This window comes from Triturus cristatus, chromosome 5_1 (genome assembly GCF_964204655.1).
Source record: "Triturus cristatus chromosome 5_1, aTriCri1.1, whole genome shotgun sequence".
NCBI lineage: Eukaryota > Metazoa > Chordata > Amphibia > Caudata > Salamandridae > Triturus > Triturus cristatus.
The window spans coordinates 867239517-867254775 of record NC_140587.1 but is presented as its reverse complement, the minus strand read 5'-3'; the positions used below and the strand labels follow the sequence as shown (position 1 = coordinate 867254775).

The following is a 15259-nucleotide window of genomic DNA, read 5'->3' as shown; positions in this document are numbered from 1 at the left end:
AGCTCCAGTGTCCTATGCGCCTTTCAGTCCATACCACTCCTGCCCAAAGTTCTCAAGAAGATCAGGAACAACTAGGCCCAAGTTATTCTTGTTGTTCCATATTGGGCATGGGGAGTCTCGTAACCTGAGCTGTTGAGCATGAGCATTGGTCCTCTGGTCAAACTGCACCTTCAGAAGGATCTTCTGTCTCAGCAACAGGGGAGGGTTCTGCACCCAAAACTGTGCATCCTCCGCCTTCAGCTGTATTCTTGAGCTGCAGGTCAGGGTCCCCAATGGATCCGATACCCCCCATATTTTGAAGTCAATCTCGGACAATACTGCTCCAGTGTATCAGTAGCTATTTGCTAGTTCTCTCGACTCTGGTGTATTGCCCATGACTGGAAAAATGCCAGGGTGATTCAGTTATTAAAAAAGACCAATGCTGACCCCGATTCCTTAGCAAATTTCAGGCCAGTCTCTCCACTGCCAGCAGCTTCTAAGGAGTTGGCGAAAGTGGTAATCCGGCAACTTACCACCTTCTTTGCGGATAACAACTTGCTCCACTCATCACAATGAGGGTTCAGAGCCGGCCATAGCACTGAGACCACAGTGTTAGGTCTTTGAATCCATCAAGTTTAATCTGGACTCTGGCCGCAATGTGGCTCTGGTGCTGCTGGACTTGTCAGCAGCTTTCGATACAGTGGATCATCACATTCTGCTGTACACGTTAAAACATCTGGGAGTAGTGGGCTCTGCTTTGAGTTGGCTGGTCTCTTTCCTTAATGGCCACAAGCAGGTAGTTTGGATGAAACCATATGCCTCGGGAGATAGAGTTGAAATGAGGGTGCCACTAGGCTTCTCCTTCAGTCCTACACTCTTTAATATCTATATGTCTCCCTTGGCGCATCTGGTGGAATCCTATAATATCAAGATCATCTCTTATGCGGATGATACTCGACTCCTGCTCAAGTACGATAGGGAACCTTAGAGGGCAAAGACTGCCTTTGCTAACTGTATGGGCTAACATAATGCAGTACAACCAGGATTAGATGGAAGTCTTATTATTCGGATGGGATCCCCTTCCTGGCTGGGGCCTGGTCTGAAAGTGTTACCCCGCTGCCCCCACCAACGACGATGGCTAGAAATTTGGCTGTACTGTCTGATACTCAGCTTGCATTTGGAGCACAGGTGTCAGCTGTGGTGAACTCCTGTTTTTGGATCTTCTGAATGTTGATAAAGTTTCTCTGTTTGCTTCCTCATGAGGCCCAAATCACAGTGGTAAGATCATTCATTCTATTCAGTTTGGACTATGCTAATGTCCTGTATCTTGGTCTCCCGGAATATTTGATTCAGCGCCTACAGGTCATGCAGAACATGGCAGTCTGGTTATTATACAAAATTCCGAAATGCACGTCTGTCTCAACATATCGTGCTAAACTGCACTGGCTGCCGGTTTGTCAACGAATTAGGTATAAAGCCCTGACCCTAATGCACCAAGCCCTCCACAATAAGCGACCTAGGTATTTAAAGGGTTGCGTTAAGCTTTACTGCCCAGGTAGATTGCTGAGGTCAAACTAAGATGGTTTTATTGTCTCCCCGCGCTTTTTAAACCAGCGGATGGGAGATGCTTCCTTCACGGTTATAGCATCAAATCTGGAATAACCTCAGACAGCTACCTGAAGAAGCAAAATTTAAAAGGGAGTTGGATACATTTTTGTTTAAATATTAGCTGGCATCAAGGACTTCTATCCCTGACTCGCTCTCCTTTGGGCATACCGGATAGTGCCAGAACACTCTTTGTGAGTAGCTGTCCGCTTTAGAAATGTGTAATTGCCTTGGCCAAAATGGACCACCTTAGGGCTTGCACGCTCTTTCTACCAGAACCAAAGCTGCAACCACTGCGTTAGCTCGCGGAGTTACAGTCCTCGATATCTGTCAGGCTGCAATGTGGGCTATAACGCACATGTTCACCAGGTACTACGGCCTGGACAGTTCGCTCCATTGGGATGGACATTTTGCCCATTCGGTCCTGCAGGACTTTCTTGTCTAAGTTGGGTCCCTAGACCCGCCTTCGGGTAGGCATTGCTTGGGTACCTGTTCTAAGGTAAGGAATCTGTGGCTAGACGTTTCTATAAGATGAACAAGTTAATTACCTTTGGTAATGCTAAATCTGGTAGAGACTCTATCTAGCCAGATCTTCTTTGCCGATGCTCCCATCCTCTGTTCTGCGTCCAGATTAAGGGATGAAGACTTCCCTTACAAAGGACCCTAGAAATTCAAACCAGTGGTCTGTCTTGATCATGACTTTGACCACCTGGTGTAGTGAAAATGAAGTGACGTCAGCACGCTGAGGTGGCGCCTATATAGGTGCCTTGTACGCCTCTTAAGATGCGGCTGACGTGGAGCAGAATGACGACACCTGCTGGTGTGAAGTGGTACTGCTAGAAATTTCCCGGACCAAGGGTGACTCCTGGGGATAATTCTATGGTAAGGAATCTGCGATTTATAGATTCTGTACCAGATAAAGCGCTACCGAAGGTAAGCAACTTGAACTTAACATGTATGACCTTTTTAGGAGCAATGGGCATGTTAGAACCAGGTTAGCCCTAAAGCCATCACATGTGTTTTTGTGGGTTTCTGACTTTGCCTCTGTCAAAATAGCATAGCAAAGCTATTTCAATATGAAAGAACTACTACTTTAATATGTACTGCATTTTTCTATCCCATTCTTCAATCGGATTATGCCTGTCCGGCGAGGGAGAGGGTGTGCAAGAGTATTCTTATTTTAGTACGAAGTCATTTAGTTTATTCATACTTATCTAGTAGAAAAATTACAGTATAAATGTGTCCATTTAATTTTCCTGCTTTATTCTTTTTTTTTTAGATGTCACAATGCATGAAGTTGTTAAGAACCTAGGTGCTGTAGAAAAGATCTTGCACTTTTTAACAGAGTGCATCCATCAGGATGGCAAGGTAAGACATTGGTAAAGTTGTAAAACCTAACGTGTCCAATGAAAACCATTCATACAAGGTTTTTAAGATTGGATTAGATGTTGGCAACAAATGCTTGGTTTAGTGTCTGCTAAAACAATTTCACCAGGCAATATCTTATTACAGTCTCAAAATCCACTCCTAAATTCCAAGGACCAAATTCACATAGCCTGTTCTACAAATAGGTACGTCTTTGTCCTGACTGAAATGTAAATTACTCCTGTATTTCTGTGTCTGACTGATAATGCTTTCTTGGTAGTATTTATGCCTTCTCAAGGAGATAAGCTTTGTTAATCAGCTGTCTGTTTTGCGAGGTGGCAGAGAGCATGTTTTCAACTGGGAAATTCACAGGAAAGTCCAGATTACTCACAAGAAGGCTGGAGTAATTCAAAAGTACTCAAAGTTTAGTATAGATGTATGAAATATATTGCACAGTAGGAACGGAATTGATAGCTCCATCAGGGACCTGTCCACTTCATTATTATCAGACCAGATTTTGGGTATATCAGATTCAAACATTTTTAATTGTTGATGAAATATTGCCTCACATTGAATAAATATGTGGAAATATCAAAGTCATACATTTGGAATTGTTGAAAATAAAAGCTCACTTAGCGTTTAATAAATATGTTTGAAGCAAGCATATACATCAGCATTTTTCACGACAGATGATCAGCAAAACAAAGTAAACCTCTCTGCCTTCCTACTGTTGCTTGTTTTTGCATCATTTTTTTATTTGTTTTCTAAAAACGAAAACAAAGTCAAAGAACCTGGGGGCAAGCGCACACAACATTCAACACATATAGTGCCACAGTTATATACGACCACATCATTAGTGATGAAGGGGGTCATCTCTGCTACAATCTTTTACAGAGATATCAACATCATTACTTCCCAACTGGAAGAGAAGATGTAAGCAGGAATGTATTACATTGGTGGGTAATATCCAAGATCTGTAGAGTGGAGACAAGAGGGAAGGAAGACTTTTCCCACCCATGTGACAATTTCTGTGCATGCATTTGCACCTGTGAACTGCTGCGTGTATCCACCCTACTGTGGACAAGTGACTGTCTGAGGATCCCACGATATTGTGTCCCATCACTGCTTGTACGCTTATTGCACCAATTGTGTGCTTGTGCAACCTCCCTCCCTGCCACACTCTGTAAATCAACAAATTGTTGTGCATATTCGCCATGCCCATGATTTGCATATCTGTATCTAGCGCTTGTTGTACGCAGCAGATGGCAGCTTTGAAAACTCAGATGGCGGCAGCAATCACAAGGGGCATAAGTCTGAGTTGGCTTAGAGTGCCTGCAGCAGCATATCCAATTGCAGTATCCCCTGCTCAACTCCAGAGATCGCCTTTTGAGTGGTCTTCGTTGTGGATGCTACCCTTGCCCACTTCAATAGGTTGCTCATCCAGCCTTTCGGTGGATGGCGCCTCTCTGGCTGTCACGTGGCTAGGTTAGGCCCAGGAAGAAACACTGCCATTTTACATGTACACATTTCTAAAGTTGCCTTCTTTTTCCAGACAATGACTTGAATGACAGTGAAGGATTCGTTTCTCTGAAACAACATTGCTTACAATGCCACTTTGTAAGTACAATATCACGGCAACTTGAACAGTCAGTACAAGGCCTGAACACACATTGTGTAAATGTTGTTGATTTTTATTCGTCTATAAGGCGACAGGGCCATCACAGAGACAATAAACAATGTCTGCTTGGCTGAAGCCTCGACACAGAAGCACGGATTCTGTTATAAATACACACGTACTCCTGTGTTCAAAAAAGAGGAGCACTCTGCTTTCATTGCGAGGTCATTGTTATTGTCGGTGTCTCAGCACAGTTGATTCCTGTTTACCCTCTGCGAGGAGGATGTCCGAGTTGTGACCAAGACATGAAACTATATACCTTGCCTTCAGGTAATGGATATTTAGTCCAGTAGTGGATTCTTGGCAGAAGACCCACCCTAGGCAACTATGTTAGTGACGCATATTAGGCGTACACTATACATAGAACTTCTATGCCAGCATATATACACTGCTTTAGCATGATGGTGGAATCGTTCATTCTTTTCACTGTCCTTAATATTGCTAATCACTTTTGCCTGCTTCTGTCTATTCATCGTTGCAGCGCATATATTACGATGGTTCAATAAATATTGAAAACGCCACTTTGTGTATTTCTTGTATCCCTCTCTAAATGAGGATGAGTGACTGAGCGAAAAGCTTCTAGATCTAGAACCATGATTCCTTGGAGGGCCAGAGTTGTCATGTCCTGAGGTTGCCCAAACCATTCATTACTTTGCCAGGTTTAGGGGTACTTATGGGGGCACTGTAAGCTAGCAGGACTAAAGGCCAACATATCCTGAGGGGGTAGACGGAATCAGTCTGGCACCATCCCAACGTTTATGTTGTCCAACAAATAAACAGTTCCTACTGACAAGTGGAAACCATATGACATGGCCTTCCAGGCCTTTTTGTTAGAACCAGCGCCAAGACTATGAATCTTGAGTGACACTTATATGCCTTATGTCTGGGCATTAGTCAGTAGTTCCAGATGAATCAATTGACTTATTATCTCGAGCACCTCTGCTCAGTAAACACGGATAAATGGGTAGTGCCATTCCTTATGGTAGAAGCCAGCCTGCGGTGAGTGACAAGGAGGGGGCAGCAAGAGTCCGCACTCTTGTATATGTGGGCAATGCGTGAAGGTGTAAGGTACGTTTGGTGCAAGTAATTAAATTGAGTGCATTTCGGTCGGATTCTTCTAGACACCCTTGGGTGAACTCCAGTATTGTGGACCTGTGATATGGGGAATTCTAAGTCTTGTTGCACCCATGTGCGCGGCAGTGCCTCGATAATCGTATTGTACAGAAGGAACTATCCAGGACCCAATGGAAAGTCATCTTGCAGTTCTTGCCATGTCCAGAGTGTGCTGTGTTTGTTTAAGGGTAAACATCGTTTACCACGAATCCTTTTTTCCCGCAGGCAATTACAACGCGGTTGTTGTAACAACCGCGTTGTAACAACGCATACCATTACTCCGCAAGTTAGACCAACGACTTGCGGAGGGGGAAGAACGTGTTGGATTTAAAATCCAACACCTTCCCTACTGTTGAACATACTGAAGTTGGAATAGTAAATTATACTATTCCAACATCCAGCGCCTCCCTAGAGCAAGTCGTGGTCACAACTTGTGGGGTAATGGTATGCGTTGTTACAACGCGGTCGTTGTAACAACCGCATTGTAATTGCATGCGGGGAAAATGTATGTATAACTAGTGTAGTGTGGTAACTTATGTCGCTTTCCATGTTCTTGCGTCATGTATGGCGAGAAGAGAACGGAAAGGCACACATAGGGTGCTCCAGAGCATATGGATATTTACCCCGTTGAGGGGCTACATGCCTAGCTCAACAGTATTTGGCAATATCCATCTGTTTTTGTGTGCATGGAGCCTTGGTTGCCAGCAGCATCAGTCAGTGCAGCAGCTCGTGGATTATTGTGTCACGAAGACCTCTCCGCTCTCCTGGTCTGAGGCCAGCCAGCAGCAAGCTATCCACTGCAATTGTACTGCAGCGTTATAAAGCCCATAAATGGGGGCACCTAGGCCTCCCACTGCGATGGGGCACTGCAATTTACGGAGTCCCACCCGCTTTCTACCAGTTTCCCAGACTAATGTGGTAAGAAGCCTGTGAAAATCAGCAAATACCTTTTTGGGAAGTTTAATGGGGGTGCTGAAAAGAGATGCAGCAGTCCAGGGAGGATCAGAATTTTGGAAATGGCTATCCTCCCCATTGGGGATAGCAGAAGAGCCATACAAAATGTCCAAAATCCAAAATGTCAGTGACTGACACGTGGCTGTGAGGAGCTTACCCAGATTCCCATTGATTAAGTCTGCGTCTGTGTGGTAGACATTCATGCCCAAGTATTAAGACGTATGCGGTTTGAATTCCATCACCGTGGGTGTACGGTGTCAATGCTCCACTTCCGTGAGAGGCCAGAGTGTGTATAGTCAGGACTTTATCCAGTTGATTGATAGCCAGGACATATCCCCAAAGCTATCAAGAATATTCACCACCTCCAGGGGTGCCGTGGCGCAATCTCGGAGGTATATCATTGTGTTTTCTGCGTAGAATGAAACAATCTTCCAATGGTCTCCCATTCGTATGCCCCAGTCCAGAGTCTCCGTACTCAGATGACAGGCAAGGGATTCCATTGCTAAAGCAAAAATTAGATGAGATATGGGACAGCCCTGCCTCGTGCCCCTGGTGATGGGGATGGCTTCTGATATTATTTGCCCTGTACGGACCTGTGCCACCGGGTTCGCATATAGCAATCAGATCCATTGGTAGTATCTCCAACCTACTCCCATTATCACCTTCATTAGGTACAGTCACCCCAGCATATCAAATACCTTCTATGTATCTAAAGAGAGGGCCATGTGGCACTGTGTAGAGTGTTGTCACTCTGGGACCCTGGAGGTAGAGGGCAGGACATATCTTTCAGTGTTGAAGACTCAGTTAAAAACACTACCCCATAGACATGGTGCTTCGGGCTATGAAGCAGGGTGGGTGTAAGTGAGTCAAGGATAACCAGTTGATTACTGTTAAGATTGTATAATGTTGCTAGGGAAAACGGTTCCCCATCCAGCTGTCCCTCCACAATCACATACCTCCTTTCCCGGCCAACTCCTGTCTTGTGCATCATTAAAGGGGTATCAGGCGATACCCAGAGTAAAACCCTACTGGCGTAAGGGGAGTAAGTAGTGCCTACCACATACCACCTCCATTGCCTGCGCAACTTAGTTAGTTATGTGGTATGCATGTGTGTCTCTTATATGTAGGCTATATGTGTATGTTGACAGAGAAGGTAGGTGTAGATTTTGTGCCTCTTCGAACAGGTGGTTATGCTGAGCACATTCCAAGTCAAGAGATTATAGATCAGCTGTTTTAATACATGTCCAACTGCAATGTATCAACAGTTTTGTTGCCATGTAGTTCAGATGCAGATCTACTAGGATGGCCCACGGCAGGTGAGAAGTGGTGGCAGGGTCAGCTAGTGAGTATGGGTAAGGCCAAGTATGAAGGCCACAGATATCGTGCTACCTTGTGTATGATCCATCATGCTAATGTGATGCATGCAGGCAGAAGAAGGCAAAAGAAAACAGAAAGGTATGTGTAATACAGAATCACAAACATGAAAAGATAATACCCAACTCCCCTACCCCAAGTTGTATAGCAAACAGCCAGTTAAACTGAATAAGCAAGGATGCACGTCTGTGTCCATAGAGTATAAGATACTAGCCAAGGTGCTGACTAATTGGCTAATGCCAATGAATAACACCCTGATACACCAGGATCAAAATGGTTTCACACCCAGTAGGAACATTTTTGTTAACCACCTCCTGCCTTCTCTTCGGTGGTAGGCGGTGTGGGCAATGCAGGGCGGCAAGGCATGTCCACTCAGCTTCTGATGAACCCCACCATTGACCCACTCCAGCACAGGGGATGAGGGTCTCCCTCTTTCTCCCACCAATGTGAGGTGTGCTGTTGCCCTCCCGGGGGTGCTCCTTACCCACTTATATGAGGCAGCCCATTAGGCTGCTTCATAATGGTGTCCACCGACCTGGGGTTCAAGGTCGGATGACCCTCCTCGTCAGTGTCTGGTTCCTCGGTGTCCGTCTGCGCCGGAATGCTCCAGTCTGATCCCCCCACTTTTAGCTATGAGTGGCTCAGTGCTTACACCTGTGCTACCACTTGTGCCCTTTCGGACACCTCCTTGCTTCATTGTGGGTCCACCTCGGGCCCCATGTATCTCTTGCATCTAACCCATCCCTCAGTTTCTTCACGTTCCTCGGGTGGTATCTCTTCGTCTTACGATTGCAGCCATAACTAAGCCTCCGCCAGGGTGATGAAGAAATGAGTTACACTGTCCCTTATCACTCTGCTAGGGGGGATACAGGAGCGCACACATAAACCAATTTGATACAATTTCTTTAATGTTTAAATGTTTGAAACTAAATGCGTTGTATGTGTGTTGACCTGCACTCCTGATTAAAAAAAACATTTATACAAGAGAAAGTAAACTGATCTCTTGATGTGTTAGCGTGCAATCTCACTGAGGGGTGTAGCCCTACCCCCTTTATACAAACACGGATTTCAAGGCCTGGGATCCCCAGGTCTGTGAGATGCACAGCCTGTGTCCTGTGAGGTTTCAAAAGACATTTTCAAAAATTATTATATTATGTCTTAGATGCCAATAATATAATGCATCCTACAGGTGCCTATATATAACTTACACAATAGGTACGGACCGTGGCCAGCTCTTGTAGCCAAATTATAAAATATGAAGCATAACAGACAAATTATAACATTGCTTTTGCATGTAACACAAAAGATTAAAAGTAATGCAATTCCCAATGCATTTCGGATTCTAAACCCTTCTTCAGGGGGCTTTCAAAATGATGTGTTGATAAAATGCTGTTCCTTCCGCATGGAACTACAACAAAAGAGCAGAAATAGCCAAGAATATATATAACGCATTTTTTTGTCAAAGCAGGATATAACAAGAAAATCAATCGTAGGATGTGCGTGTGACACCAATTACGAAGATGGTGAGAAACGAAAGAAAAAAAAAAGAACAGAAAAAATACGAACACCAGTAAAATTGTGCGTGAAGTGAACAAGCCTCTAAAGAAGTTTGGGTTAACCCATGGTGAAAAACTGAACCGTGCGACTTTTAAAGAGGATACACACGTGAGAGGTGGTGACATGCGAGCTCAGAACTAAAAACCATGTTATCATAGAGTGCTTCAACAAGTGTGCTTCCTTGTAACAATCGGTACGCGAATCTGAGTGAAAAAGGTGAGCGGAAATGAGAGTGGGTGCTGGGGTAGTGGTTAAATCCAATGAACTATAATATTAGGCTCACCAATCTTCTAGTCGCAGTAATACAAGATATAAATGAACGAGAGGGAAAATGTCGTTGAACACATCAAGGCTCCGCGTGGCCGAGAGCAGTGTACAGGTTTACTGTGAATAGAGTAACAGACAATGTGAAAAGAATCCTGATAATGTAGCGTGCACTACAAGTGTGGAGAGAAGACAAAAGGGGATCTGCGGCTTACCTAATCTAAGAAGAGTGAGGCTCGTAGCTGAAACAGTAAAACGATAACACTGTTTCAAAACTTTAAACAAGTGTGCACGACAAAACGTTATTCAGAAACCGCCGTAAATAGGAGTAGAAAATGAATGTAATCCGTAAATTCTTACCGCGTGTATCACGAAGCGGACCGCCAGGATGCCATGAACTTCAACCGATCTCATTCACGTGGTGACGTAGTTACTTATGTGCGTTGTATTTAAAGGTACAAGAGCCTAAGAGCACCAGCAAGTGGTGGATAATCACTAAGCTTTATTGTTCGCCAAAGTGAGACAAACAGCAAGGAAGAGGTCCTGCATATCGACAAGTGCTGAGGTTAATGTCTTAAAATAAGGGATATTCAATGGATTTCAAAATGACTAAATCGGCATAAAGAGGACAATATGGAAATGACGTGAAATGATAGGAAACGAAAACCTAATGCGTGAATAAACCTTCATTAAAAAATATATAATTAGTGTCACATTGCAAATCATTTACAAAGATGTGTGATATAAACAAAATGAGGAAACATATTCACATGTTCACAATGTCATGGTGCATCTGTTTACAGAAAGCATAATAGTTTATAGTGGTCATTGAGACCCCTTGGGATTGTGGTGCCCAGATACTTTATCCAGAAAGTTTCTCTACGTGCTAGGGAAGTGTTATAATCTAACCCTGGAACCTGTTCAACTTTCACAAGAATGGTAAACCTAATCTGCTGGATAGTGTGTGAACTGTTAACCCAGTGAGAGGCTAAACACGAATTCAGATTTTTGTTACGAATGGTACTTTTGTGTTCAATGATGCAAGGTTTTATTTTTCGTGAGGTTCTCCCTACGTGTTACAGTCTGATGTATGATGCAACATGATTTTTTTACCCGTCTGGGGATGAGTGAAACAATTTCCCAGAATGATGTTACTACATTGGCCACAGTTCCAACATTTTTTCATGCCTTTAAATTTGGTGTTTCTGGCCTTTGGTTTGGTTTTTAAGTATTCTCTTAAATTCGACTGTGGGCGAATAAGTGTTTGTCCTTAAATAAATTTGATAAGTCTTGTTCTTGTTCAATGATCTCCCATCTGTTCTTTATAATTCTTTTGATTTTAAATGCCTGAGTGGACTGTTTAAGGACAAATACTTCCCTTTCACTCTTGGTTTTTTCCGATTTCTTAAGTAGGTCTTCACGTTTCTTTTGTTGTACCCTTGATTTTGCTGCTTCAAGTACCTCCATTGGGTATCCTCTCTCCTTATATCTTATTAATTGTTCATTAATCAAGTTTTGACATTGTGTAGGGTCAGATGTGATCCTTTTAATTCTGATGAGTTGTGACAGTGGGAGATGATTTTTTAACGAAGTGGGATGAACACTCGAGTAATGAAGTGCATTATTAACGTCAGTAGGCTTTCTGTAAACCGTGGAGGGTAACCCCGTCTCAGTTTTTTTAATTTCAATATCCAAGAATTGGATGCGATCGGTTTGGATGTTAAATGTGAATTGTATCCTCGGGTTATGCCTGTTAAATTCATGTATGCAAGCTTCCAATGTGTTTTGATGTCCCTTTCAAATGACGAGTATATCGTCAATGTAGCGCATGTAGGCGATAATGTTTTCTTCCCATCTTTGATTGTGCAAGATGTAAATGTCCTCGAAATGTGCCATAAAGGTGTTGGCATACGAAGGCGTTCCTGGAAATCCCATGGATGTGCCTGTTTTTTCTAAATAAAAGTTTTCTTGCCATGAAAAGTAGCTGTGATACAAAGAGAAGTCAGGTTGCTATATGATGTTGGCATCTTGTCTCAAAGCATTGAGTATCCGTTGTTCCTTCTTAGTAAGGTTCGTATATTTTGGTATGGTGTATCTAATCTTTTCAAGATCTTTTTTTACCAAAGTTTCAAAGTTATCTAAACTCTTATGGGATGTAGGTGCCATGAATTTATTTTTGGGACGAAAGATGTCAGATGGAGTGGTTGAATCTTGATACTCAGGCATGTTAAAAAAGAACCATTTCAATCTAAGACGTGGCATGAATTTGAACAGTGCAACTTCCGTTTCCAGAGCATTGGAAGAAAATGTGGGAACAGATGTAGTCCCTTTATTCAATACTCGTAGTTCTTCAGTGCTAAATGTTTTCTTGGAAATGTTGATAATTAAGTTTGTTTCTTGGGATTCCTCTGTGGTCTGCCGCCTTCTGTGTTTTTTTTGATTTGTCCCCTCCGGACGTGCTTTCTTTTGAAGGAACTGTTTTGTCCGGTGGTAGGTTTGATGATAGGCCTGAGGCCAAAAAAGACTGTTTGTCAGTCGAGGTGGTGGCAGTTTCCTCGGTTAAATTCGTGGGTGCTGGTGGTCTTTGTAAAGATAGGTCCTGTTCTGTTGTGACACTTTCCTCCAAAGAGGTGTTTCTTGGTCTTCGGGTGAACCTTTTTTGAGCATACCCCTCCGCCCAAGTATAGACTTCGTCTAGCTTATAATCAATTGTGTCTCGTCGAAACTTCCTTATTTCACGTTCGTGCACCTCTTTAGCGTGACTGTCCAATTTAGCATTGATGTCCTCCAAGGTCTTATGCCAATCCTCTTGCTTCATTCTTTCTAAAATTTCATCTTTTAATTTTGCAATCTCTTGGGTGATCTCATTTAAAATGCTTGACAGTTCTTCAATAATCAGTAAGATTAGATCTAATGAGCATTTATTTAATATGACGTACCACTGTGACATGAATGTTTTGTTAAACTTAAAAAGCATGGGTTTTAGGGCGATCCTTAAGCCCCTAGGTATGCGCTTAACCTTATGGTATTCTATGAGAGTGGTGGCGTGGAGACGTTGGTTAACCTCCTTCTTCATAGTGTATTCCAGTTGTCTTAGTAATTGTGTTGTAGTGCCGGCGGATGAACCAAATGTGCGTGCTTCATCTATTAAAGAATATATCGACTCTGCTTCCTGCGTTGAGTATGCTTTGGTTTCAGCTTGATTTATAGTGAGGTCCGCTATGTCTTTAAAGGATGGTATAATCAATCTTTATTGTTAGTGCTGGTCTACAGAGATAGGGTCGTTGTAACTAAATGCGTTCTATGTGTGATGACCTGCACTCCTGATTAAAAAAACGTTTATACAAGAGAATAATTAAAGTAAACTGATCTCTTGATGTGTTAGCGTGCAATCTCACTGAGGGGTGTAGCCCTAACCCCTTTATACAAACACGGATTTCAAGGCCTGGGATCCCCAGGTCAGTGAGATGCACAGCCTGTGTCCTGTGAGGTTTCAAAAACTCTTCAACAAATATGTTAAACCAATTAAACTTGATGTAAGGAAGATAAACCCCAAAACACATTTAGTTACAACGGCCCTATCTCTAGCCCTTCACTATGTGAAGCCCTGCTCTGACGACTCTGCTGGACCCAGCTCCAGAGCAACTGTCAAATATTCTGGATCTCTGAATTACTGGCACGGCCACCAGCCTATCCGGAGTTTCCGACTCCAGGGAAGGACCCGGCAGCTTTCTCGAATGTAATGTATTACATGTTTGCAAAAGCAACAACGTGTAGTGGCGCTCCTTCGGGTCATCCTTCACCAGAGGGCCCCCATTGTCCTGTTCTGGAGCATTGTCTGGAGACTCTTTACCTACAGCAACCTCTAATAGGGACTCTAAAGGCCTTGAAGCTTGGGGGAAGAAGTCTTTCTCCACAGGTAGTATGGCTCTCAAATCTGTTAACGCCAACTGCCTGCTAGCCAGATACAACCATGCCCTGTGGGATATGCCCCAAATTATCTTACCTCATGTCCCTTAAGACATGAGGGTACATTCCAATGAGGTCATCTATGATGGTCAAAATGCATCCTGTCATATTATAAAATCAAGGCTTGATACAGTAGATTCAAATCCCATACCATGGGTACCTAGGTCACAATACGTCTCCATGCTTGATTCCGCATGCCTAACTTTTCGGAGGATGTCCAAACAAACCTGATAGGCCTCTCTTTTGATGGAGCTTGACTATTTGGGAACAAAACTGATTCCGCATTAAAACGGTCCACCTCCTTCAAAGGACTACCACCAGTTTTGAAATTTTCAAAGCTTCTTAAGGGGGTCACCTCTTCAACAGTGACAATACCAACCCCACCCTCTCCAAAAGCCTAACCTTCTTATCAGGCAGTACATTGGGAGAAATTGAAGGGAGAGTGTGAATCTACTTTGGAAACCTCCTCCTCATCCTCTCCCACGCCACTAGGAAACCAGGTCTGGTTATCTTCCTCAGTTCCACATGGAGCCTGCAGAAGGGTGGGTTTCTCATTTTCTTCGGCCTGGATGGACATTACTTTGGACCAGTGGGTCCTTCGAATCATAGAGAAAACCTGCATGCTTCCCTTCCTTCCGGGTCTCCCCACATCCAACCCCCTTCTTCCTCTCCACCCCCAGGCCATTTGGCCATTCTTCAGGAGGTGGCAGCTCTTCTCAAAGGAGAGATGGAGTTAGTGCCATAGAACGAAAGGGGCAAGGGATGTTACGCAACTCTGCACTACATCCTGGACCACAGGGACTTGAACTTCTTCCTCAAAAAGAAAAAGTTCAAGGTGCTGACCCTGGAAGTTTTTTTGTAGTTGGAGCTTGGAGACTGGATGGTGTCGCTAGACCTGCAAGGTGTGTAATTCCACATCTCTATCCTGCAGTTGAAATGGAAATTCTTGTGATTTGGGGTGGGTTCTACACACTATCAGTTTGCAGTACTACCTACACAGCTGAATCTACAAGAGACAAAATCACCAAAAGGAAAATGGTACGTACTTTTAATCATTTTGTAGCTCTTTTCCATTAATTTGTGCTGCTCTACATTGAATTGACAAGAATTTCGTACCACATATGTTGTGACAGAGACGTGTTGCATGTGAAAAATAATTGGATTTTCAAGATAACATAATAGAAAATCATTTAAATAGGTCTTCAGCCAATGCCTGAAATAAACTCCGCACTAGAAGACTAAATTATCCAGTATTGGAGATTTCATAGATTCACATGCTTAAATCCTTCCCCGTCGTCAAAGTGGGAGTCCCATGGTACCATAGTAAAGCAGTATGCAATATTATCAGAGGCTATAATGGCAGTGTACAGACACTTTAATAGCCTATCTATTTCCTTTTTTCTT

At 43.3% G+C, this 15259-nt stretch overlaps 1 protein-coding gene across 4 annotated transcripts in view; it reads left to right on the top strand.

The window, feature by feature from the left end:
* Nucleotides 1-15259, top strand: part of RTTN (rotatin) — a 1165399-nt gene that overhangs the window by 424231 nt on the left and 725909 nt on the right. For all 4 annotated transcript variants that reach the window (XR_014961587.1, XM_085605903.1, XM_085605904.1 and 1 more), the window contains exon 21: nucleotides 2864-2952. Coding sequence is in view for 3 of the 4 variants with exons in the window: in XM_085605903.1 (XP_085462029.1) it covers nucleotides 2864-2952 (89 nt within the window). In the remaining variant the exon portion in view is untranslated. The remainder of the gene's footprint in view (nucleotides 1-2863; nucleotides 2953-15259) is intronic.